Source organism: Chrysochloris asiatica, unplaced genomic scaffold, assembly GCF_000296735.1.
Source record: "Chrysochloris asiatica unplaced genomic scaffold, ChrAsi1.0 scaffold00037, whole genome shotgun sequence".
Classification (NCBI taxonomy): Eukaryota; Metazoa; Chordata; class Mammalia; order Afrosoricida; family Chrysochloridae; genus Chrysochloris; species Chrysochloris asiatica.
In genome coordinates, this window is record NW_006408555.1 from 22,878,391 (window position 1) to 22,901,875 (window position 23,485).

The 23,485-nt window shown below is 40.3% G+C and overlaps 1 protein-coding gene across 1 annotated transcript in view; it reads right to left on the bottom strand.

Moving 5' to 3' along the window:
* Positions 1 to 22,276, bottom strand: part of DUS2 (dihydrouridine synthase 2) — a 41,569-nt gene extending 19,293 nt beyond the window's left edge. The window contains exons 1-6 of the mRNA XM_006860226.1: positions 22,145 to 22,276; positions 12,657 to 12,702; positions 6,721 to 6,812; positions 5,977 to 6,020; positions 4,494 to 4,554; positions 475 to 522 (exon numbers count right to left, since the gene is read on the bottom strand). Coding sequence (XP_006860288.1) covers positions 475 to 522; positions 4,494 to 4,554; positions 5,977 to 6,020; positions 6,721 to 6,812; positions 12,657 to 12,702; positions 22,145 to 22,270 — 417 coding nt within the window. The 5' untranslated portion in view covers positions 22,271 to 22,276. The remainder of the gene's footprint in view (positions 1 to 474; positions 523 to 4,493; positions 4,555 to 5,976; positions 6,021 to 6,720; positions 6,813 to 12,656; positions 12,703 to 22,144) is intronic.
* Positions 22,277 to 23,485: the final 1,209 nt, after the last annotated feature.

Genomic DNA, 23,485 nt, shown 5'->3' on the forward strand with positions numbered 1-23,485 from the left:
GCCAAGCACTATTGTGTTCCACTCAGTTGGTCAAGAGATTTGGTTGCTATGCTGTGTTGTTTCCTGAGAGGGAGATTAAATTTCTAGCAGGGTTCTGACCAGTAATTTCTCATACTGGTTATGTTCTCATTCACCCAATTTCAAAAATTTGGGTCCATTTCAGTGTCACTTCATCAGCCATGATTGAACTGGACTCAAGAGGTTAGAAATCCTGCTGGTTTAAGATCCCTGCTTTTACCCAAAAGCACTCAGGTGGTGTTGTGAATTATGCATTGGGCTGCTAACTGCAAGGTCAGTAGTTCAAACCCACCAAATGATCCACAGGAAAAAGATGAGGCTGTCTGGTCCCACAAAAATTTACAGTCTCAGAAACCCAGATAGAGCAGTTGTACTCTGTTCTATAGGGTCACTGTGAGTCAGAATCAACTCAACAGCAAAGGTTGGCAGATGGTTTTTGACCCCCGAAGGACTTACCTTCTCAATCTTGTCAGGGTCTGACAGCAGAGCAGCTCCCATTCCTCCCTAAGAAAAAGTACAAAGATTTGTTTTAGTATTTGAGGATGGCCCCATTCCATGGCATCCTGGAGGGACACATCTGCCTCTAAAGGACCATCATTTGCTGGCAATCAGCACTGCTCCTTACAAGTCAGAAGGAAGCAGCATCAGTACCCACAATATCAGGAATCAGTGTTGGAGAAGTTCTACATATCATCACTCTGATCCTTTTAGCAGAACCCACGGACTTATCTAAAGTTATTTTTCAGGTTTTCCCACTCGCTCCCCAGGATCTCAGGATCTTAATAAATGAAATCTTACCATCTCCCATGCTCTTAAAAAACAATTACTATGGAGGGGATTGTAAAAAAAACAAAACAAAACAATTACTCATGCTCCCTTTGTAATGAGATCACATGTACCCTCTCCCTTATCCTACACAACACTTGGCTTAGTACCACCACCACCAGCAAAGGCACTCAAGAGGCACCCAACCTGCAAATCTTGTCCTTCTCTCCAGCCAGCAACAAGCCAGTGCTGAGTACCCAGACCACTGCCAAACTCTAAGAGAAAACCAGCTCAGAGATCACCAACCTGTGCAGCCACTTAAATCTGACTATTAACAGTGGCTGTCTCTTGATGGTGCAATTTACTAGTGATTTTCCTGTTGTTTTTTTGTGTTTCTATATTTTCTAAATTTGGGATGATATTATGAATTACTTGAATAATCAGGGGGAAATCCTTAAAAATATTATTTTAAAATCTTATTTGAATTCATTTGTCAGAGGCATTATGTACACTTCCTCTTTTTTAAGAATGAGGTAAAGGAAAAAAACAAATTCAATAAATTTATGTTGTTAGTATTCAGACTGAATGAATCTACAGGGATTCAAAGGCTTAGGCTTAAGGTCAGTAGTTACAGTTTAATTTCATGTTTAAGGATGAAAGAGTAAAAATCAGAGAAAACATTAAAAACCACCATAGACTTGACCAGGCTGAGGTTACATCTTAGAGGAGAATGGGAAGGGTGGTAAAACCCTTAGTCCTGGACTACCTTGCCCACAGATAGTATGGAGGTCTTGAGAAAGCCTTGACAATCATCTTGGCTCCATGACACTAGCCAACCCTTCCTTGTGGAGTTGTTACTAAGTGCTGATGAGTGGTTCTAACTCATAACAACCATGTATAGGGTTTCCAAGGAGCAGCTGATGGGTTACAGGATCTAAAAATCTAGCCTCACTGCCCATTCCTCAACAGATGTTTCCTCCTTACTTCCCCCCTTTCTGCCCTCCTTCCCCTTCTTTCTCCTTTCCTTTTTTTTTTTTTTCTATCTTTCACTCATTGACCTTTTTTTGAATATGTAATATATTAACACTGATCAAAATTTAAGAGGCTCTAAAGGTAAAAACTAAAAACTTCCTCCTGAAGAAATGGCAGATTTTCAATCTATATTTTTTCTATGGTTTCAATTTTTGAACCAAGAGAACAAATCAGGTTGGTATGTACCAGTATGGCCTATTGGTTGGCATCTGACAGGTTGATGTGCAATTAAGTGGGCAATTACCAACTGTTAATTGCTGTAAATAAAACCTCTGCAATGAGAATTTACTAACTGTGCAAAATCAAATAAAAATGCAAAACAAAGTCTATCACCTCTGTCTCACTAATCAACTTAATTTTACTCCTCAAAGAAAATCAGTGTTATTAGTTTCCTATATGACTTTCCAGATATATTTTATGAATAAAGTAGTAAACCTATATATAAATACTAATTTTGCCTTAATATAAATGGAGACTCACAATACACAGTTCTGCTCTACAATGTATCAGGGACATTACTACAAATAATTTAACTCTGCTTCTTACTTAACTCAGGAACATAAAGATGTAATTGTTTTTGTTGTTGTTCTGTGCCACTGAGTTAGTTCCAACTCACAGCAACCCTATCCTGACTCATAGCAGCTGGTGAGTTTGAACTGCTGACCTTGCATTTCATCCAACCTTGTGGCCAAATGCTTATCCTACAGCACCACATCGGATTCGGATTCTAAAGGTGTAATTGTTGTTGCTAAGTGCCATCAAAAGTCAGTTCTGACTCATAGCAACCCTGTATAGAGGAGCAGCTGTTGGGTTTGACTAGCCAACCTTGTGGTTAGCAGGTCAGCAGTTCCAAAGGTATAATTGTTGTTGTTGTTATATGCCATGGAGTCGGTTCTGACTCACAGAGACCCTGTACAGGGTTTACGAGGCTGTAAATCCTTATGGGAACAGAAAGCCTCATCTTTTTCCCGTGGAACTGCTGGTAGTTTATAACTGCTGACCGTGAGATGAGCAGCCCAACTTGTAACTACTACTCTACCAGAGCTCCTCCTAGGCAACTGAAAACCTTCTCAGTTCCCTGAAGCAGCTGCCTGCAAGGCCCTGTGGTTTTCAAGCATCAGAGGGCTTATTCCCTCAGGTCATAAGTCAGCTCACAACCTCCTGGTCCACAGCCAAAGTCTCAAGGCTAAGTAATTCCAGAGAACAGAGTGGGCCCTGAGGGACATTTGCAAGTTTACACTGAGGACCATGACCTTTCACCCTATGACAAGGTTCCCATGGGCAGGCTTAGCAGGAGTCCCCCAGTGCCTAACACTTAGAATCCCCTAAACTGCCTTTGCTATCTGCTCCACCCAAGTTCATCCTCCAATAGTCTCGATAATGGCTGAAGACCAACTATCCCCCAAAAGTTGTCAATCTTTCCTCTCTCTGCTCCCATCATACACTTTAGCCAGTCATTTGCCAGTTAAGTGTTGTCAATTTCTGCTGCAGTTTGGCTTCTCTTTCTCTCCTGAAGTCCAGAATACTCATCTCCCAGATCTGTGATCCAACCTCAAGTCTCTTCCCCGTCACCCACCAATTTAGTATATCCTAATCAAGTCTGATTATAGCTCATTTCTCAGCTCAAAAAAAGCAAAAGACAGCAAAAGTCCACATCCAGTGATGTGTTCCCACCAAGGTTTTCCATCTGGTACTCCACTGCTTCTTCTTCATCTCCCACTGCCCAACTCTCTGGTCAACTCTTGTTACTCACAGTTGTTTCCACCTTCATGTTGGCCTCTAGGCCTCTGATGCACCATCCCCTCAGCCTGCAGGGTCCCAAATCCCATCAAGGGCACACCTCTACAAGATCCCATGTTTCAGAACTGCCTTACCTCTCCTTTCTCAGGTTTCCGCACCACTGTCTGATCTCTTCTGATATGACAAAGGGGACATACACATAGCATCCTTTATTTGTTCTTGATTTTTATCCCAATTTCACTCAAGAAAAAAAAAGCCTGGGTGACTTTTTGATTTAAAATGTTTAATAACTGTGTGTGAGTGCACTTTCACTCTCTGTGAGTGTGGATAATATTTCCTGAACTGTATGAGGAAATTACCTGGTGTGGCATCGTAGGATAAGCATTAGACTGCTAACTGCAAGGTCAGTGGTTCAAACCCACCAGCTTCTCCTCTGAAACCCTATACAGTATCGTTATGAGTCGGAACTCACTCAACAGCCCTTAACAACAACAAGTTATATACATCAACAGGAGAAAGATGTGGCAGTCTGCTTCTGTAAAGTTTTACTGCCTTGAAAACGCTACAAGGCAGTTCTCTTCTGACCTGCAGGGTTACTGTATGTCAGAATCAATTTAATGGCAGTGAGCCTGGGTTATTTTTGGTAAATACTTCATAGCCCTTACCCCTCATTGTATTTCCAAAGAATAAGGATATTCTTTTACATAACCAAAGAGCAATTTTCAACTTCATAAATTTACATTAGTACTTACTTTGATCTAATCTACTGTGGTCCATGTTTCAATTTGGCGAGTTGCTTTAACATTGTCCTTTCGAGCACTTTTCACCACCCAAGACAGGATCAGTCCAGGGTCATGCACTGCACTTAGCAGTCATGTCTTATTAGCCTCTTCAGGCTGGAACATATATTTGTGAAGAGTATAAAGAAGTTACTTTACCTTGGTGGAATACTCTTTTGGACAGCCCATGTTGACATCAATACCAGCTACATCATTTTCTCTGGAAAAATATGAAGGCGGAAAGGTAATGCATATTCACCTTGAAGGGAGAAGACAGAGTCAAATGCATGGAGCGATGCTCATAAACCCCTCCCTGTGTCCCTGACCCAATGAGAAACATCAACCCTCAATGACGAAAGCTGAAAAGAAACCTCTCCCAATCATGTGCAACTGCTCATCTGAGCAGAGCTCAAAAGGACAAATCTCTCCAATCAGCTCCTTTCTGTGCTAGAATATAAAGGGCTGGTCAGAGAGGACTTGGCTATTTTAGAGCTGTATCAAATAACTCGATCAACTACTGAGTGGCCGGCATGCTAAACTCCGCCCCAGAGCTCTGACTTGGGTGATGAGAGTCATTTGTCAATGCAGAAAAGTGACATGAACACTAGTGCTTTTTCCAAGAGGATTGCTTCTGGCTAAAGTTCCCAGGGTTGCCTGCTTGCTGAGCTGCACAGTTGGCTTACTCCAAACAATTCATGTATAAAGCACCCTCACCTTATCCTGTGCTATGTACACTATGTGATCAGCAGCAACTACTGGCCGAGTTCCTCCTTACCCTTACTGTATACATAAAATAGCTGCTACTTACAAAGCACTTACTATGTGCCACACACTGTCAAGACACCGACATGCATTCTCTCAGTCTCCCTTCTCCACAATACCAGAGCTATGGAGCTATGCTCCTGAGTCCCTTACTAGCTAGCTATTGGTCTCATTTTATCAACAAGGAAACTAAGTTCTCAGCAAGTTTAAGTAACTTGACTAAGGAACCACAATTAACATGTTGGAAAGTCAGAATTCCAGCCCAGTCTAATTTCAAATCCATCTCTTTCACCACTGTACTATCCTGCCTTCCTTAATTTGTTGTTGTTGTTGGTAAGTACCGCGGAGTCAGTTCCGACTCATAATCACCCTGCACAGGGTTTCTGAGGCTGTAAATCTTTACAGGTACAGAATGCCTAAGGCTGTAATCTTTAGTCTAAGGCTGTAAATCTCTACGGGAACAGAACGCCTCATCTTTCTCCCACGGAACCGCTGGTAGTTTCAAACTGCTGACCTTGAGGCTGGCAGCCCAACTCGTAACCACTACACTACCAGAGCTCCTTTCCTTCACTTTGGAAACAATAAGTCTTAATAACACTTCATGATTTACACCCTCAGATTTATAATCATGAGTCCCTGAAAAGGGAGCTTCATGAATAAACACTAAAAAACGTCCCATACAGAGGTTCTTGGAGATCTGGGCACAGTGGGTATATGAGACCCAGACCAGTCCTTGAATGCCACAAAGAAAGAAGCAGACACTCGGCATCTGGAGTCAGAGGTCATGGGCTGAAGAGTGGCAGAAGGGTGAGTCACCTCCAAGGTCACCAGTGACATTAGGCCTCACGGTCCACAGAAGAGGCAAAGTGGAAGAACTTACACCAGCCTGGCCACAGCAAGGGCTCGCTCTGCATCTGAAGTACCCTGGGAACACAAGAGGCTGCATCAACCACCACCCTAACATAGGTTCCCATGCACAGACTCACCCAAGCACACTACACACACACACACATGTGCACAAAACAATACAGTTGGCCTGGTGTTCTCTTCAACAGTGAGCCCACTGGGCTAGCTCACTACCAGAGAGAAGTAGTAGACACTGAGGGCCTAGAAAACCAATGCTGTAATGACTGATTTCCCTTCATCATTTCATTATGGAAATGTACATTTCAGAAAAGTTCAAAGAATTTTATCATGAACATTCATATGGCCACCATTTAGATTCTAGAATTAAGATTTTGCTCTATGTGCCTTATCACATATCTACCCATTGTTATCCATTTTAAAAATCTAAACATTATACAGGAGCTACGTCTAAAAAATGACCAAGAAATGCCCAAAGCAAAGGGTTAAGAAAAGGATAGAAGGAAGAGGATTAGATGGTCATTACACTTCTAGCATATAACCTAAATAGTCTTGAAGGAAAAGCTAATTTCTTTTTAAAGGAAACATATACAAACTACATAAAAACAAAGACCATGATCTGAATAATGATACCAGGGATTTAAAAAATACATATAAATTGTGCCAAACAAGAAAATGCTAAAACTAAGTGAATTAAATTTGAGATGAGAGCCACGCAGTAGACTCCTAGAGTATAACTTCCAGTCATAGACTCTCTTACCAACTGGAAGACAACCTTATTCTGTTCTCTCGCACAAGTTCGGAAGACAACTCGGTCATCAGGGGCGACAAAGTCCACTGTGCTGAGCACCTCTGCAAGAAAACACAAAACATGTAACCACCCAATAAAGAAGCAAGTTCAACCTAGCCTAACCCCTGGAAAATAGCACAATCAAAGTATCACCTTAACAAAAAAAGGATCCTAGAAGTGTACCCGTTCTTAAAGAAAAAGTGTGCGTAAAGAAGTCTTCTTTGGTGCTGCAGACGGTCTATTTCCTACCGGGATGAGGGCTACATGACTGTTTGCTTTACAGTTATTTGTTCAACTACATGTTTGTGTTTTATGTATTTTTTTCTGTATGCTTGTTACACTTTATTATTTTTAAATGTTGGAAAAAAAGAGTATATACATCAAACTTTGTGTTTCAGATTTTACCCCAATTTTCCAAGATGTTACTCTGAAGTTCAACAAAGGTATTGTTTCTTAATTACTTACCACATGCCAGGTACCAGGAACAGAGATTTACTATGCTATCTCATCTGCTATTCACAACGAGTGGAGTCCTGGTGTGGCGCTGTGGGTTAATGCACTGGACTACAAAGTTAGTTTGAACCACAAGGTTACCGGTTCAAGCTCACCAGCTGCTCCTTGGAAACCCTATACAGGATTGCTATGGGTCAGAACCGATTTGATGGCACTTAACAACAACAATAACATTCATAATGAAGTTCTATGATAGTTTTAAAAGATGAGTATCAGACTATGTGAAAGAGAATCCAGAGGGCAGATGGAGAATATTCCTACCTCAAAAGCTGTTTTGAGAAATAAATTAGACATTTAATGCACATGAGAACTTCCATAAATGGAAACAGTTATTATTATACTAGCACTGAAGCGATTAGAAAAGGTTAAAAAGTGTAGGGCAAAGACAATGACATGTTGTAAGGGTAACAGAAGTGACCCCTGAGTGGACTTGTGGCCGGCAGTAAAGAGTCTGAGAGAAGAACCACAAAAACATGCTGTGCTTTAGCACAGTTTTATGTATGAAGCATAATATTGGAAACCACCTTTACGGCACTGATGAAATGAATTCAAATACAAACATCTATAGCTACTGACACAGAAATATGTCCTAATAGAAAAGGAAGTGGCAAACCAGTATGTGTAAATGGATAGTTGTACCGAATAATGGATATAATGTCACTAAATTAGTTGAAGTTATAAATGTTTCAGTTTACATATCACAATAATAATAACTTCTTTAAAATGTAAACAATACGATCCCACTTAGAGGCAAAATATATGTATGGTGTTGTTGTTGATAAGTGCCATCAAGTCAGTACCAATCTATAGTGACCCTACGCACAACAAAATATTGCTTTAGTCCTGCGCCAACCCCAAAATCATTGCCACACTTGAGTCCATTGTTGCTGCCACCGTGCCAATTCATCTCCTTGGGGGTATTCCTCTTGACCCTCTACTTTGCCTGATAATATGTCCAAAAATATGAGCGAGGAAGTCTGGCCATCCTGACTTCCAAGGACCAATCTGACTGTAATTCTTCAAGTACAGATCTGTTCTTTTGGCAGTCCATGATACTTTCAATATTCTCCTCCAACACCATAACTCAAATACGTCAATTCTTCTATAGTCTTCCTTGCTCACTGTTCAACTTTCACATGCATATGAAGTTACTGAAACTACCATGGCTTGGGTCAGGCACACCTTAAAGTCGCTCAAACTGACATCTTTGCTCTTGAACTCTTTAAAGAGGTCTTGTACAGTAGATCTGCTTAATGCAATTTTATTTCTTGATTACTGCTTCCATATGTGTTGATGGTTATCTGAGCAAAATGAAATCTCTGACAACTTCAATCTTTCCTCCATTTATATGGATGTTGTTTATTGGTCCAGTGGTGAGGATTTCTGTTCTCTTTATATTGAGGTACAATTCATAATGAACGCTGTGGTCTTTGATCTTCATCAGTAAGTATTTTAAGTCCTCTTCATTTTCAGCAAGCAAAGTTGAATCATCTGCATATCGCAGGTTGTTAATGAGTCTTCCTCCAATCCTGATGCCATATTTTTCTTCATATAATCCATTTTCTTGAATTATGTACTCAGCATACATATTGAATAAGTATGGTGAAAGAATACAACCCTGGCCACACCTTTCCAAATTTTAAACCATTCAGTGTTCACTTGTTCCGTTCTAACAACTGTCTCTTTATCTATGTATATTTTCCCCAAAAGCACAATTAAGTGTTTCAAATACTTCGCAATGTTGTTGATAGCTTGTCATGATCCACGTAGTTGAAAGCCTTTGCATAGTCAATAAAGCACAGGTAAACATCTTTCTGTTATTTTGTTTTCAGTCAAGATCAATTTGACATCAATAATGATATCCCTCACTGCCCATCCTCATCTGAATCTGGCCTGAAGCTCTGGCAGTTTTCTGCCAAGGTACTATTGTTGTTAAGTTCCATCAAGTCAGTTCCGACCCATCGCGACCCTGTATAGGGTTACCAAGGTGCAACTGGTGAGCTTGAACTACCGACCTTGTAGTTCAAAAGGCTTTGCAGTCTGGCGCATTAACCCACAGCACCACACCAGGACTCCATGTACTATTGTAGCAACTTTTTAATTATGTTTAGCAAAATTTAACTTGATGAAATATTAATTATATTGTCCTGACATCTGCATTCCATTAGATCACCTCTCTTTGGAATGGGCACAAATATGGATTTCTTCCAGTCAGTTGGCCAGGTAGCTTTCTTCCAAATGCCTTGCACAGATGAGTGAGTGAGTGCCTTCTTCCTAGTCTGTTTTAGCTCAGCTAATACCATTCCACCATGGGTGACCCTTATTGTTAGGTTGTTAGGTGTCATCAAGTCAGTACCAACTCATAGCGACCCTATGCACAACAGAACAAAACACTGCCCAGTCCTGGGCCAATTACACAATTGTGGCTATGCCTGAGCCAATTGCTGCCACCACTGTGCCAATCCATCTCGCTAGGAGTCTTCCTCTTTTTCTCCGACCTATAACTTTACCAAACATGACATCCTCCAGTGTCTGGTCTCTCCTGATATGTCCGAAGTATGTGACAAAGTCTGGCCATCCTAGCTTCCAAGGAGCAATCTGACTATAATTCCTCCAATACAGATGTTTGTTCTTTTGGCAGTCCATGATATTTTCAATAATCTCCTCCAACACCGTAACTCAAATGCATCAATTCTACAGTCTTCCTTATTCACTGTCCAACTTTCACATGCATATGAGGCAAATGAAAATACTATGGCTTGAGTCAGGAGCACCTTAGTCTTCAAATTGACATCTTTGCTCTTCATCACTTTAAAGAGGTTTTGTGCTGATTTGCCTAATGCAATATGTTAGTTGACTACTGCTTCCATGAGTGTTGATGGTTGATCTGAGCAAAACGAAGTCTTTAACAACTTCAATCTTTTCTCCATTTATATGGATGTTGTTTATTGGTCCGGTGGTAAGGAATTTTGTGTTCTTTGCATTGAGATGCAACCCATACTGAAGACTGTGGTCTTTGACCTCCATCAGTAAGTATTTTAAGTCCTCTTCACTTTCAGCAAGCAAGGTTGTATTATCTGCATATTGCAGGTTGTTCATGAGTCTTCCTCCATCCTGACGCCACATATTTTTTCATATAACCCAGCTTCTCAGATTGAATAAATATGGTGAAAGAATACAACCCTGGCGCACACTCTTCCTAATTTTAAACCATTCGGTGTTCTCTTGTTCTGTTCGAACAACTACATCTTGGTCTATGTATAGGTTCCTCATGAGCACAATTAAGTGCTCTGGAATACGCATACTTCGTAATGCTGTCCATAGCTTCTCATGATCTACACAATCCAAAGCCTTTGTGCAGTCAATGAAGCACAGGGTAAACATCTTTCTGGTATTCTCTGCTTTCTGTCAAGATCCTTCTAACAACAGTAATGATATTCCTTGTTCCATGTTCTCTTCTGATTCCAGCTTGTGACCCTGCTGGTATTTAAAATACTGGTGGCATAGCTTTCAGAATCACAGCAGCACACAAGCCACCACAGTACGTCAATCTGACAGATGAATGGTAGAAAATATATATAAACATGTTATATTTTTATACTCCCACTAATATGTATGTTAAAAATATTTCAAGGAATCAACATAATTTCTCTCTGTGATTACCTCTTGAAATGTGGGAAAAGGAAGGGTTTTCACGTTTTCTAGGTTATCTAGATCTATAATACATAAATATTTAATAAAGAAAAAGGAAACATAACAACTTTAATTGTGGAAGATGTTCAACTAAAAGGGGGAGTAGTAAATCTTTCATTTCAGGAACAGATGATCTTTGGACCAGCAAGAAGGAAGAACATGAGTGGAGAGTAAGATCCCTACCTAAAAAAACAGTGACAAAAGAGAAGGTGGCTAACTGAGGATTGACATGGAGAGACTGACCTGCTGCGGGGTCTAGGTCCATGGGCTGAGTAAGGCTGTGTGCCTACCGGCAGAAGGCTAGGTTGTAGAATGTGCCCTCTGGACATTTAAGTGAATATATATTTTTTTGTTTTACAAGTATACATCAAATATGTTTGCTTTGTTCATTTGTGAAATACAAGCTGTAAATGAGGAGCCAAAGTGAGGAAATACACTAACTGTTGTTGCAGGTAGGGAAATGTAATTATTGAGATGAAACAAAGTGTACAATTTGTTGATTATAAACCTGATGATCTTGTCTGTAAACCTTTACTCAACTCAAAATAAAAATTTTTTTAAAAAGGGAAACATAAATTGGAAACAATAAAAGACAAAATTAAAGATTATAGCAGAAAATTTGAACACTGACCAGATAGCTGTTCATATTAAGATTTAATATTGATTTTTTTGAGATATGATGCTGTTACTGTGATTATGTTTTTTCAAAGAGTCCTTATCTTTTAACATCATCTGTTGGCATTTTGTCAATTCCAAATTACAGCAACTATGTAAAGCAGTAGAACTGCCCCAGAAGGTTTCCGAAATTGTGATCTTCTCAGGAACAAACATATCTTTCTCCCAAGGAGCAGCCAAATGCTTACCCACAGTTACCCACAGCACCACCCCAGTTTCTTCTCAGCAATTTAGACTGATACAGTGATATGACTAGGGTCTGATTCAAAATAATCCAGTGAGTTTAGACTAAACAAGATTGGCCATGTGCTGATCATGTAGAAACTGGGTGATGGGTACGTAGAAGGAGCATACTAGTCTCTCTACTTTTAGATATGTTGCAAAATTTCCTTAATTAAAAAAGAGAAAATTGAGTCATAACTTCCAGTAAACTTATATTAAGATTTCAATTATATATATATATTTCAAAAACCTCAAACAATACAACTTTACCCGAAGCAGAATCATTCTCATCAATAAAGGATAAGTAAAACCACAATTCATCATAATCACCTTCCCTTTGCACAAAGCTTAATGTGTGCAAAGTACTTGCAGATACTTTATCTTATTTGATCCTAACTCCAGCTCTATTATTTAAGTGAACCAAGGATTATAGTTTTCATTTTGCAGAGAAAAGTCACGTGGCTTGCCCAAAGTCACACAGCTAGTGAGTAGCAGAGTCAGGACCGGTGCAAGAGCCATCTGATTTCCAAGCTCCAAGTCTACCAATAAACATGATGGCAACTAATTCTCCAGAAAATCTATGGGAAGGAAGCATTCTTAGCCTGTTTCACATTCAGTTTTTTGTCATAGTCTCTGGAGAGCAGTGATTGCTCTTAAGGAAGCATGTGATCCACAAAACCACATGATGCCACCAGGCAGGAAGAGTCCTTAGCAGGACTTGTCACTTCTGGGCAAGGGAAATGGCAGCGCTGTTTGGGCCTGACCAGTCACACACACAATCCCAGGGCCAGAGCTGCACTCACCATTGACAACTCTCTTGCACTGAAGCATCTTGAGGTCGATCAGTTCCTAGGGCAGAATAAGAGGACATTAGTCAGTCCTGGGCACAGGGGAGAATCTACATTGCACAACTGATGGGGAATGAAGACTGTATGCAACCTTACTACCACTCTCGGAGTTAATACACAGTCTAGGTGTTTCTGTGGCTACTCTTCCCAAGTTACCCTTGTGTCATTAAATATCTGATACCTTCTTGGTTGACCAGAGAAATAAAAGAAAAAACTATTACCAAGTAGTTTAGAAAGATGGTAGAAAACCAAGCAACAAAAGCCAGTGTGGTGTTCCAAGAGGCAGACAGGGCATAGCACATATGGCCTGCAGCCAGTGAGTGATCCTACTTAAAGGGAAAGGTAAGGTACAGAGAGACATGTATAAGCTTGCAGGCAGTCATCCAAGTAGTAACAATTGGTCTCTACTGATCTGGAACAACAGAGGAAGAAGAGTCAGAAATAGGAAAAGAATATTGAATGTGTAGCTAATTTCCTACATGAAATAACTAGATGGTGCCCAGTGACCATTACTGCATATTCTGATCAAAGTTTCTGTAGAAAAACCCTAAACAAAAGGGGTAAAATGCAGAACAGAATTTCAAATTTTCATGGCCTCTACACTTTCTGGAGCGATGGAGGATGAATGAAACTGAGTTAATCTTTAAACCTTAAGCCAAATATACCCCCTGGAATCATTCTAAAACTAAACAATGGTTTAGCTATGTATGTGGGATCAAACTGATAACAGCAATTAGAAAGATTAGCTAGGAACCTTAGGGGGCAGTGAATATATGTCAGTGGAAGAGGAACAACTTCAAAAAACAGGTGGGAATGATTGTACCATTCTTGAAAGATGTAATCACTGTCACTAAAGTGTACAAGTAGAAACTGCTGGGTTCATGTATGTTTCGCTGTGTAGATTCTCAACAATAAAAAATAAATTTAGAAGAAAAAAAAAAAATTAAATACCACTACCCATTTATTGCTGCTGCTGCTGCATGCTGTCAAGTTAGTTGCGACTCACAGGAACCCTTTATAGAGTTTCCAAGACTGTAAATCTTTCCCGGAGCAGAAAGCCACATCTTTTTCCCCATTAAACCACTGGCGGATTTGAATGCTGACCTTGAGGTTAGCAGTCCAACACGTAACCCATTAGGCTAGCAGGATTCCTGATCCACTCATTAGAGTAGCTAAAATTCAAAACACTGATGCCACCAAGTGCTGACAAGGACGTGGAGTTATAGGAATTTTCATTCATTGCTGGAAGGAGTGAAAAATGGTATAGTCATTTTGAAAGGCAATTTTTAATAAAGGAATCAAATTATTTGACAGTGTATGTCCATACAAAAATATGCACATGTATGTGTACAAAAGCATTAACAAATGCCAAAAATTTGACAGAACCGAAATATCCTTCAGTAGATAAATAAATAAGCAAACTATGGTCTATCTACAAAATGGATTATTATTCATCTATAAAAAGAATGCGCTATCAAGGCACAACTGGTCTTTCTTGTAACTGGCCCAAGGAAAACCAATTACTACACTTATTAAAACTTAAAACTAATAAAACCAGTTGTGATGAAATTTAAGAATTCTACTGACTTCTTCAGTCTGAAATTGATCAAATGTGCAACCAAGATGGAATATAAAGGCTGGAAACAAAAGGAAGTATCAATAGTTGGAAAGTATGGCCTCAGTGATAGAAGCGATCGATGCTGGAGACAGAATAATAGAATTTGGCAAGACCACTGACTTCTTCATTGCAAATACCTTTTTGAACAACAACAAAAAAAAGATGACTATACACATAGACCTCACCAGATGGAATACAGAGAAATCAAATTGACTACATCTGTGGAAAGAGATAGTGGAAAAGCTCCATATCATCAGCCAAAACTAGCTCAGGAGCAGCCTGTGAAACAGACCATCAGTTGCTCATATGCAAGTTCAGGCTGAGGCTGAAGAAAATGAAAACAAGTCCACGAGAGCCAAAATTTGATCTTGAACATATCTCACCTGAATTCAAAGAACATCTCAAGAACAGATCTGATGCATTAGACACTAATGACCAAAGACCAGAAGAGTTATGGGATGACATCAAAGAACATCACACAGGAAGAAAGCAAAAGGTTATTATGAAGACAAGAAAAAAGGAAAAGACCAAAATGGATGTCAGAAGAGACTCTGAAACTAGCTCTGCAGTATAGAGATGCTAAAGCAAATATAAGAAATGAGGAAGTAAAAGAGTTGAACAGAAATTTTCAAAGGGATGATTCGAGATAACATAATCTAGTATAATAAAGAAATGTGAAAAGACCTGGAGTCAGAAAACCAATAGAACACGCTCAGCATTTCTCAAGCTGAAAGAACTGAAGAAAAAATTCAAGCCTTGACTTGCAATATTGAAGGGTTCTATGAGGAAAATGTTGAATGATGCAAAAGCATTAAAAGAAGATGAGAAGAATATACAGTCACTATACCAAAAAGAAATGGTTGATGTTTGTCCATTTCAAGAGATAGCTTAAGATCCAGAGCCAATGGTACTGAAGGAAGAAATCCAAGGTACACTGAAGGCATTGGCAAAGAACAAGGCTCTGGAAACTGATGGAATACAAGTTGAAATCTTTCAACAAACTGATGCAGCACTGGAGGCACTCACTCATGTATGCCAAGAAATTTGGAAGACAGATACCTGGCCAACTGACTGGAAGAGATCCATATTTGTTCCCATTGCAAAGAAAGGTGACCCAATGGAATGCAATATCACGAATATCACATACAAAAGTAAAATTTTGCTGAAGATAATTCAAAAACAATTGCAGAAATACATCAATAAGAAGCTGCCAGAAACTCAAGTCAGATTCAAAAGAGGACATAGAACCAGAGATATTATTGCTGATATCAGATGGATCTTGGCTGAAAGCAGAGAATACCAGAAAAATGTTTACCTGTGCTTTATTTACTATTCAAAGGCTTTTGACTATGTGAAACATGACAAGCTATGGATAACATGGAACACTTAATTTTGCTCATAAAGAACCTGTACATGGATCAAGAGGCAGTCTTCGAACAGAACAAAGGGACCCTGAAAAGTTTAAAATCAAGAAAGGTATGCACCAGGGTTGTATTCTTTCACCATACTTACTCAATCTGTACACTGAGCAAATAATCCAAGAAGCTGGATTATATGAAGAAGAATGTGGCATCAGGATTGGAAGATGACTCCTAAACAACCTATGATATGCAGATGATACTACCTTGCTTGTTGAAAGCAAAAAGGACTTAAATACTTACTGATGAAGATCAAAGATCACAGGAAGGTTTCAGCAAACTGATGCAACACTGGAAAAACACATTAGTCTATGCCAAGAAATTTGGAAGACAGCTACTTGGTCAATCAACTGGAAAAGATCCATATTGTGCCCACCCGAAAGAAAGGTGACCCAACAGAATGTGAAAATCACTGAACAATATAATTAATACCATATGCAAGTAAAATTTTGTTGATGATAATTCAAAAACAGTTGCAGGAGTACATCAACAGGAAACTGCCAGATATTCAAGTTGGATTCAGAAGAGGACATAAATGAGGGATATCATTGCTGACCATAAGATAGATTTTGGCTGAAAGCAGAAAATACCAGAAAAATGTTTGTTTGTATTTTATTGAATGCAAAGTTATTCAACTGTGTGGGAAAACTAAGGATAACATTATGAAAAGTGGGAATCTCAGAACACTTCATTGTGCTCATATGGAACCTATACATAAACCTAAAGGCAATTGATCAAGCAGAACAAGAAGATACTGCATGCTTAAAATCAGGAAAGGTGTGCATTAGGGTTGTATTCTTTCACCATACTTACTCAATCTGCATAATGAGCAAATATCCAGGAGAGCCTGGACTATATGAAGAAGAACACATCATCAGCATTGTAATATACAATATGCAAATGACAAGACCTTGCCTGCTGAAAATAACGAAGACTTGAAGCTCTGCTGATCTAGCCTTTCATATGAATTACAACTCAATGTAAAGAAAACAAAAACCCTTACAACTGGACCAATAAATAGCATGATAAACAAAGAAAGACTGAAGTCGTCAGGGATTTCATTTTACTTAGATTCACAATCAATGCTCCTGGAAGTGGCAGTCAAGAAATCAAATGACAAGAAAGGCTGTGTGTTGGTGGCCAGGAGGCTGGCTTCCAGAATATGCCCTTTGGTTCTTTAAACGATTATATATTCCTGCATGTGTTATTTTGATTTGTACATAAAAGAAGAACAAAGCAAAACAAATGGGGGGTTTTCTTGATAAAAGAAATAATCTATGATGGTTTTGGGGGGAGGAGGAAATGATACATGTGCTAGAGGGTAGATACACATTGACACGGGTGATGGGGCAGGCAATATTCAACCAAAGGGAGATTGGCAGAGGAAAGATGGGGGTGGTGGGAGGCACAGGGAGGAATGCAGTGGTTAAAGTGTTGGTGCGTGGAACAGATTGCAACCATGTAATGAAACAAAGTATATGATTAGTTAAAAGTAAAACTGATGATCTGCTGTGTAAACCTTCACTCAATTCACAATAAAAAGCTTAAAAAATAAAAGAAATCAAATGACATACTATATTGGGCAAATGTGCTATAAAAGGCCTCATTAATGTCTTAAAGAGCAAAGACTTCACTTTGGGGACTGAGTTGAAACTAACATAAGCCATGGTATTTTCAATTGCCTTATATGCATGTGAAAGCTGGACAACAGATAGAGAAGAATTGATGCATCTGAATTATGGTGTTAGCAAAGAATATTGAAAGTACCATGGACTGCCGCAAGAACAAACTAATCAGTCTTGGAAGTACAGCCAGAATGTTGCTTAGAGGCAAGGATAGTGAAACTTCATCTCAGGCATTTTGGACGTGTTGTTTTGAACATGTTGTCGGTGGGATCAATGCCTAGAAACAGACATCATGCTTGGTAAAGTAGAGGGTCAGTGAAAAAACTAAGACCCTCAATGAGCTGAATTGACACAGTGGCTGCAACAACAGGCTCAAACATAATAATAATTCTGAGGGTAATACAGAACAGGGCAGTGTTTTGTTTTGTTGTACACAAGGTCACTATGAGTAGGAGCAAACTCAAAAAACACCTAACAGCAACAACTTTCTGCTCAGCTTTTCTGTTGTAAACCTAAGTCGTTCTTAAAGAAAAAAAAAAAAAAGAGTGTATTTAAAATTTGTTAAATCGTATGGAACTCTTGGAACTATTTCCCTGAGATAATCTTTAAAACTTAAACCAAAAATATTCCCTGAGTCTTAAAAACAAACAATAGCTTAGCTTAACTACTGAAAACGGTCTTGAGTATTCTGCTCTTTTCAGAATTATCACAACTCAGAAAATGAGAGTAAGAATGGTTGTACAACTCGAAGGATAGAGTCCGTATCACTGAAACATACTTATAGAAATGGTTTTTGCTGTGTCTGTTTTGCTATGTATATTCTCAACAACAACAATAAACCTTTTGCCTTGGTGTATTCCTCAAAGCAAGATGGGTCACCAGCAACTCTTACTGGAGTCAGGTGCCCACTCTTGCCACATCCAAAAATACGGCCTCAATATGTGCCACCAGTGATTCCGTCAGTATGTGAAGGCTCTAGGCTTCATAAAGTTGGACTAAGTGATCATCTTTGAATGGATTCTCCAAAGCACATCTACCCAATAAAAACAATGCCAACACTTTGTACATAAAATAAAACTTTCAATTTTGGCTGTTTTAATATGAATGGAATTGAAACTGGTTATGAAACTTCAAATTACATATACTACCACCTTCCTCAAAAAAATAAAATAAATTTAAAGGAAAGGAAAGGAAAAAAAAAAGCCCTATGGGGCAGTTCTTCTATTTACTATGAGTTGCAATCAGTTCAATCGCACATGACAACAATATGGGTACATAAAGGGAAAAAAAGCCTGTGCTTTTCATATGCCCCTAGAGCCTATGCTTGGTCCTGTGAGGTTGCTGGGGCAGCTTGATTATCTAATTCCACACGCAAAGGCCACCTCAGGTGAACCAGAAAAAGATCATCCAGTGCAGGCCAAGCTGCTTCACCTTGCAGGACAATGATGGATCCACTAGGGGGCACTAGATACCAGGCTGTGCCTTGCCCTGCATTCAGGATCCAGTCCCCAAATACTTCCCTCCTCAAGTTCTCCACTACCAGCCGCTTGGCGGGAGAAAGATGAGGCTTTCTACTCCCGTAAAGATTTACACCCCTTGGAAACCCTGTACTGGGTCGCTATGGGTCGGAACCGACTCGATGGCACTTAACAACAACAACAACAACAAGCTCTCCACAAGGGCTAGGTCTGGGTGGCAGGCTTAGGTCTCCTCAGGCAAAGGTCCCTTTGTTCATCATAAGTCACACTAAACCTCCGAAAGTATTGTTTTTGTTATTGTTGTTAGGTTCCTTTGGGTAGGTTCCGACTTAATGAGACCCTATGTTACAACAGAATAAAACACTGCCCAGTCCTACACCACCTGTTTGAGCCCCTTATTACAGTCACTATGTTAATTCATCTCACTGAGGGTCTTCTTAGAGTAAGAGAGCCTTAATGCCAAAGGGTTTGAATCAGTATTTCTTCTGCTCCAAACTCGAGAGACACTGAAAAGAAAGATGACCTCTGGAGTTCGTGTTCATTAGAAGGGTCACTGCATAAATCCTGGGCCAATTACTTCCACCTGAAAACACCCTAAGACTTCCCAAAGAAGGGGTCAGTGGAAGGTTTAAAGCAGGGGTGGGGAACGTTTTTCTGCCAAAATTTATAACATCATTCACAGCCATACAAAATTATCAACTTAAAAATTAGCCTGTTATATTTAGTCAAACACTTCATTAACTCACCCCCCTAATCAGTGGTTCAAGTTTACCAGCAGCTCCTTGGAAACCCTATATAGGGTCGCTATGGGTCAGAATCAACTTGACGGCACTTACTGAAATCCTGGCGTGGCACTGGGGGTTAATGCTCTGGACATCAAAATCGGTTTGAACCGCAAGATCAGCAGTTCAAACTCACCAGCTGCTCCTCTGAAACTCTATACAAGGTCGCTAGGGGTAGGAACCAATTCGATTACACATAACAACATGATACTCGAAATCCTGATGTTTGATGCCGTAGGTTAATGCGCTGACTGCAAAGTCAGTTTGATCCACAAGGTTGGTGGTTCAAGCTCACCAGCCACTCATCGTCAACCCTATACACAGGTTGCTCTGGGTCAGAACCAACTCGACAGCACTTAACAACACGATGGCTGTAGTCCTGGTGTGGTGCTGTAGGATAAGCACTTGACCACAAGGTCCGTTTGAAATGCAAGGTCAACAGTTCAAATTCACCAGTCATCCCTCAGAAACCCTATACAGGGTTGCTATGGGTAGGAAGCAACTCAACAGCACTTAACAACACAATGTGAAGGCTGGAACTGCAGTTGCCTTAGCAAGGCAGTTTCTTCTCTCTACCCCAGTGATTGTCATTAAACTTTTATTATGAGGTAATTATAGATCCACACGAAGCTGTTAATGAGAGAGAAAGAACTCATGTACATTTTACTCAGTTTTCTCCAGTGTAACATCTTGTTGAAACTATATAGTAAAACCTCACAGCCAGGATGTTGACACTGACTGGGAAGTCACAGAAGAGTCCCCTCACCACAAGGATCCCCTGTGTTGCCCCTCTACAGCCAAGCTCTCTTCCTCATCCCACCCCTAGCCCCTGGCCATTTAAACTTAGTGAAGTAGAAACACCAGAAGGACTTAGGTAGTTTCTTTTTAAACTCCCACCCAGCATAGTGGTTACAAATCGGGCTGCGAACCTTAAGGTCAGCAGTTTGAAACTACCAGCTGTTCCTAGGGAGAAAGATGAGGCTTTCTGCTCCCATAAAGATTTCTAGCCTCAGAAACCCTGTACAGGGTCACTATGAGTCGGAACCAACTTCACAGCACATAACCACCACCACCACCCACTATGGGAACGTATCAGGATTGAAGAGGAACATCCAAATAATTCCAATAAAAGTCCAATTGAGAGTCATTGCTCCCACCCCCTTACTACTAATATTTACTCCTATAATTCTATTTTTCCTAGCAGATGTTTTCTAAACCTGGGTATAAAACCCTAATATTCTCCAGAACAGCAGGCAAGTATGTCTACTGACTCAATAGCTACCACCATCAAAATCTTACAGCTACCGCATCCAAATTCACCTAGTTCCCCCGGCCTGCCCTGTCACCCTGACCCTGAGTTCATTCACAGGTTGAATGTATATTGACTCTAGGGATCAGGGCAATGACATGAAACTACACTCATCCATCCACCTGGCCAGGGTAGCCCATGATGCTTCTCTCCTCTCCATGCTCCTAAAACTTAGCAGGTGCTCCTTCATTGTCATTGAGTCGATTTTTGACTTATAGTGACCTGTATATAGGGTTTCCAAGACTATAAATCTTTGCAGGAGCAGAAAGGCTCAACTTTCTCTCACAGAATGGCTGGTGGATTTGAACTGCCAACTTTGCAGTTAGTAGTCCAATGTTTACTCTACAACATTTACTTAATATGTCTTTTTAGTCATGCATGGTCTTATAATTCCCATACATTGATTTAGAGGAATTATGCACACAAAAACCCTGGTACCTGGAACCCTAACAAGAATAGTGATCAGTTTTATCATCCTGCTAGGCTTAAAGGATGTAGAGAGGGGGAACTCTACTATCAAGAAAGAAAATCCAGGAATGGAGTACATCCTTTGGACTCAGAGTTCCTGTGGTAAGAACCTCCTAGACCCCAGGAGACAGAGAGAGCTATAGTACTAGAGATAGCATAAGACAGTAAGAAGAAATGGCAGAGAAACCGAAGCCATTTCATGGGACAGTGTAAGACAGCACAAAGGCCAAAGTCAAGCAAAGGAGCAGAGAAACCTGTCCTCAGTTGGCAAGAGGAGTCCTAAATAGCCAAGAGATGCTGAGCGTTGTCCTACACTGAAGAAAGGAAACTATGCCTACATGCTGCCTGATTCTGATTCCCAGTCATAGCCTATTGATTCTAATCCTGAGTTGCAACATGTTACTTCCCTAATAAACCTCATAACAGTGAGTATAATCTGTGAGTTTGGTGTTGCGATAGCAACAAATTATCAAACAAAGAAGTAGAGTGGTGTGGGAGGGAGAATTGGTGTTAGAATCATTAGAAAGCGGAGGACAGAGATTAAATATGACCTCCACCTCATGGGAATCAGACTTGGGCTGAGGCTGGTGGTGATTCTCTTTCTTCCCCCTGAAGTTACAGAAGGCCATATGCCAATGCCCTCTGAGTTCCCATCCTGACTCCCCCAACTCTTGGCACCGCCCACATGCAAAGGTGGCAGCTGCACTTATAGAAAAGCCCTCCATAAAAACAAGGAGCCCCTTACCTCACAGTAAACAATGTCTGCTCCATAATCCAGGGCCAACAGCCGCATTGGAAGCGTCCCTACCCGAACCATGGGAGCCAAGATGAGTTTGTTGTGGTAGCACAGTGAGAGATTATTCACAATCATTCCTTCTCTGCTCTGGCCTGAGGAAGGGGAAACAAGAGTCAGAAATCCACCTGGAGACCATCTCATCTATCAACCCACGCAGGCTTTCCTTCTTCCTGTCAACATCCAGATTACTTTAAATGCCTACTCTGTGCCAGGTTCTGTTCCAGCCTCTTGAAATACATTAAAGAACGAAACAAAGATTCCTGCTCTGGTAGAGTTTTCATTTTTAAAAGGGGAACACACACAAAAACTAAGAAATTTAACAAATAAATAAATTACATAGTATAGAAAGTTTCAAAGCTGTTAATTGTTATGAGAGCTGAAAGCCTCCTGCAGAGTAGCTGGTGGGTGGGCTCAAAAACTAACCTTATTATGGTTTGCAGTCCAGTGCTTATCCTCTAGAGTCACCACGCTCCTGAATAATTAATAAATAAATAAATAAATAAATATGTTGTTGTTGTTATGTGCTGTGGAGTCGATTCCGACTCATAGCGACCCTGCACAGGGTTTCCGAGGCTGTACATCTTTACGGGAGCAGAACGCCTCATCTTTCCCCTGTGGAACAGCTGGTAGTTTCGAACTGCTGACCTTGCGGTTCACAGCCCGATTCATAACCACTACGCTACCAGAACGCCTTTAACTCACATTAGGGGTGAGTTCATTAACTGTTTGACCAAATATATTGTTGTTGTTGTTGTTAGGTGCCATCGAGTTGGTACCGACTCATAGCGACCTTATGCACAACAGAACGAAACATTGCCCGATCCTGGGCCAACCTCACTACTGTTGCCATGCTTGAGTCCATGGATGCTGCCATTTAGCCAATCCATCTCGTTGGGGGTCTTCCTCTTTTTCTTTGACCCTCCACCTTACCAAACATGATATCCTTCTCCAGCGACTGGTCCCTCCTGACAATATGTCCCAAGTATAAGAGACTAAGTTTGGCCATCTTGGACTCCAAGGAGCACTCTGGCTGCACTTCGTCCAAAACAGATCTATTGGATCTTTTTGGCAATCCATGGCACTTTCAATATTCTCCTTCAACACCATAACTCAAAAGCATCAATTCTTCTAACAGTCTTCCTTATTCACTGTCCAGCTTTCACATGCATATGAAGTTATTTAAAATACCATGGCTTCAGCCAGGTGCATCTTAGTCCTCAAACTGACATCTTTGCTCTTCAACACTTTAAAAAAGTCTTGTGCAGCAGATTTGCCTAATGCAATACGTAG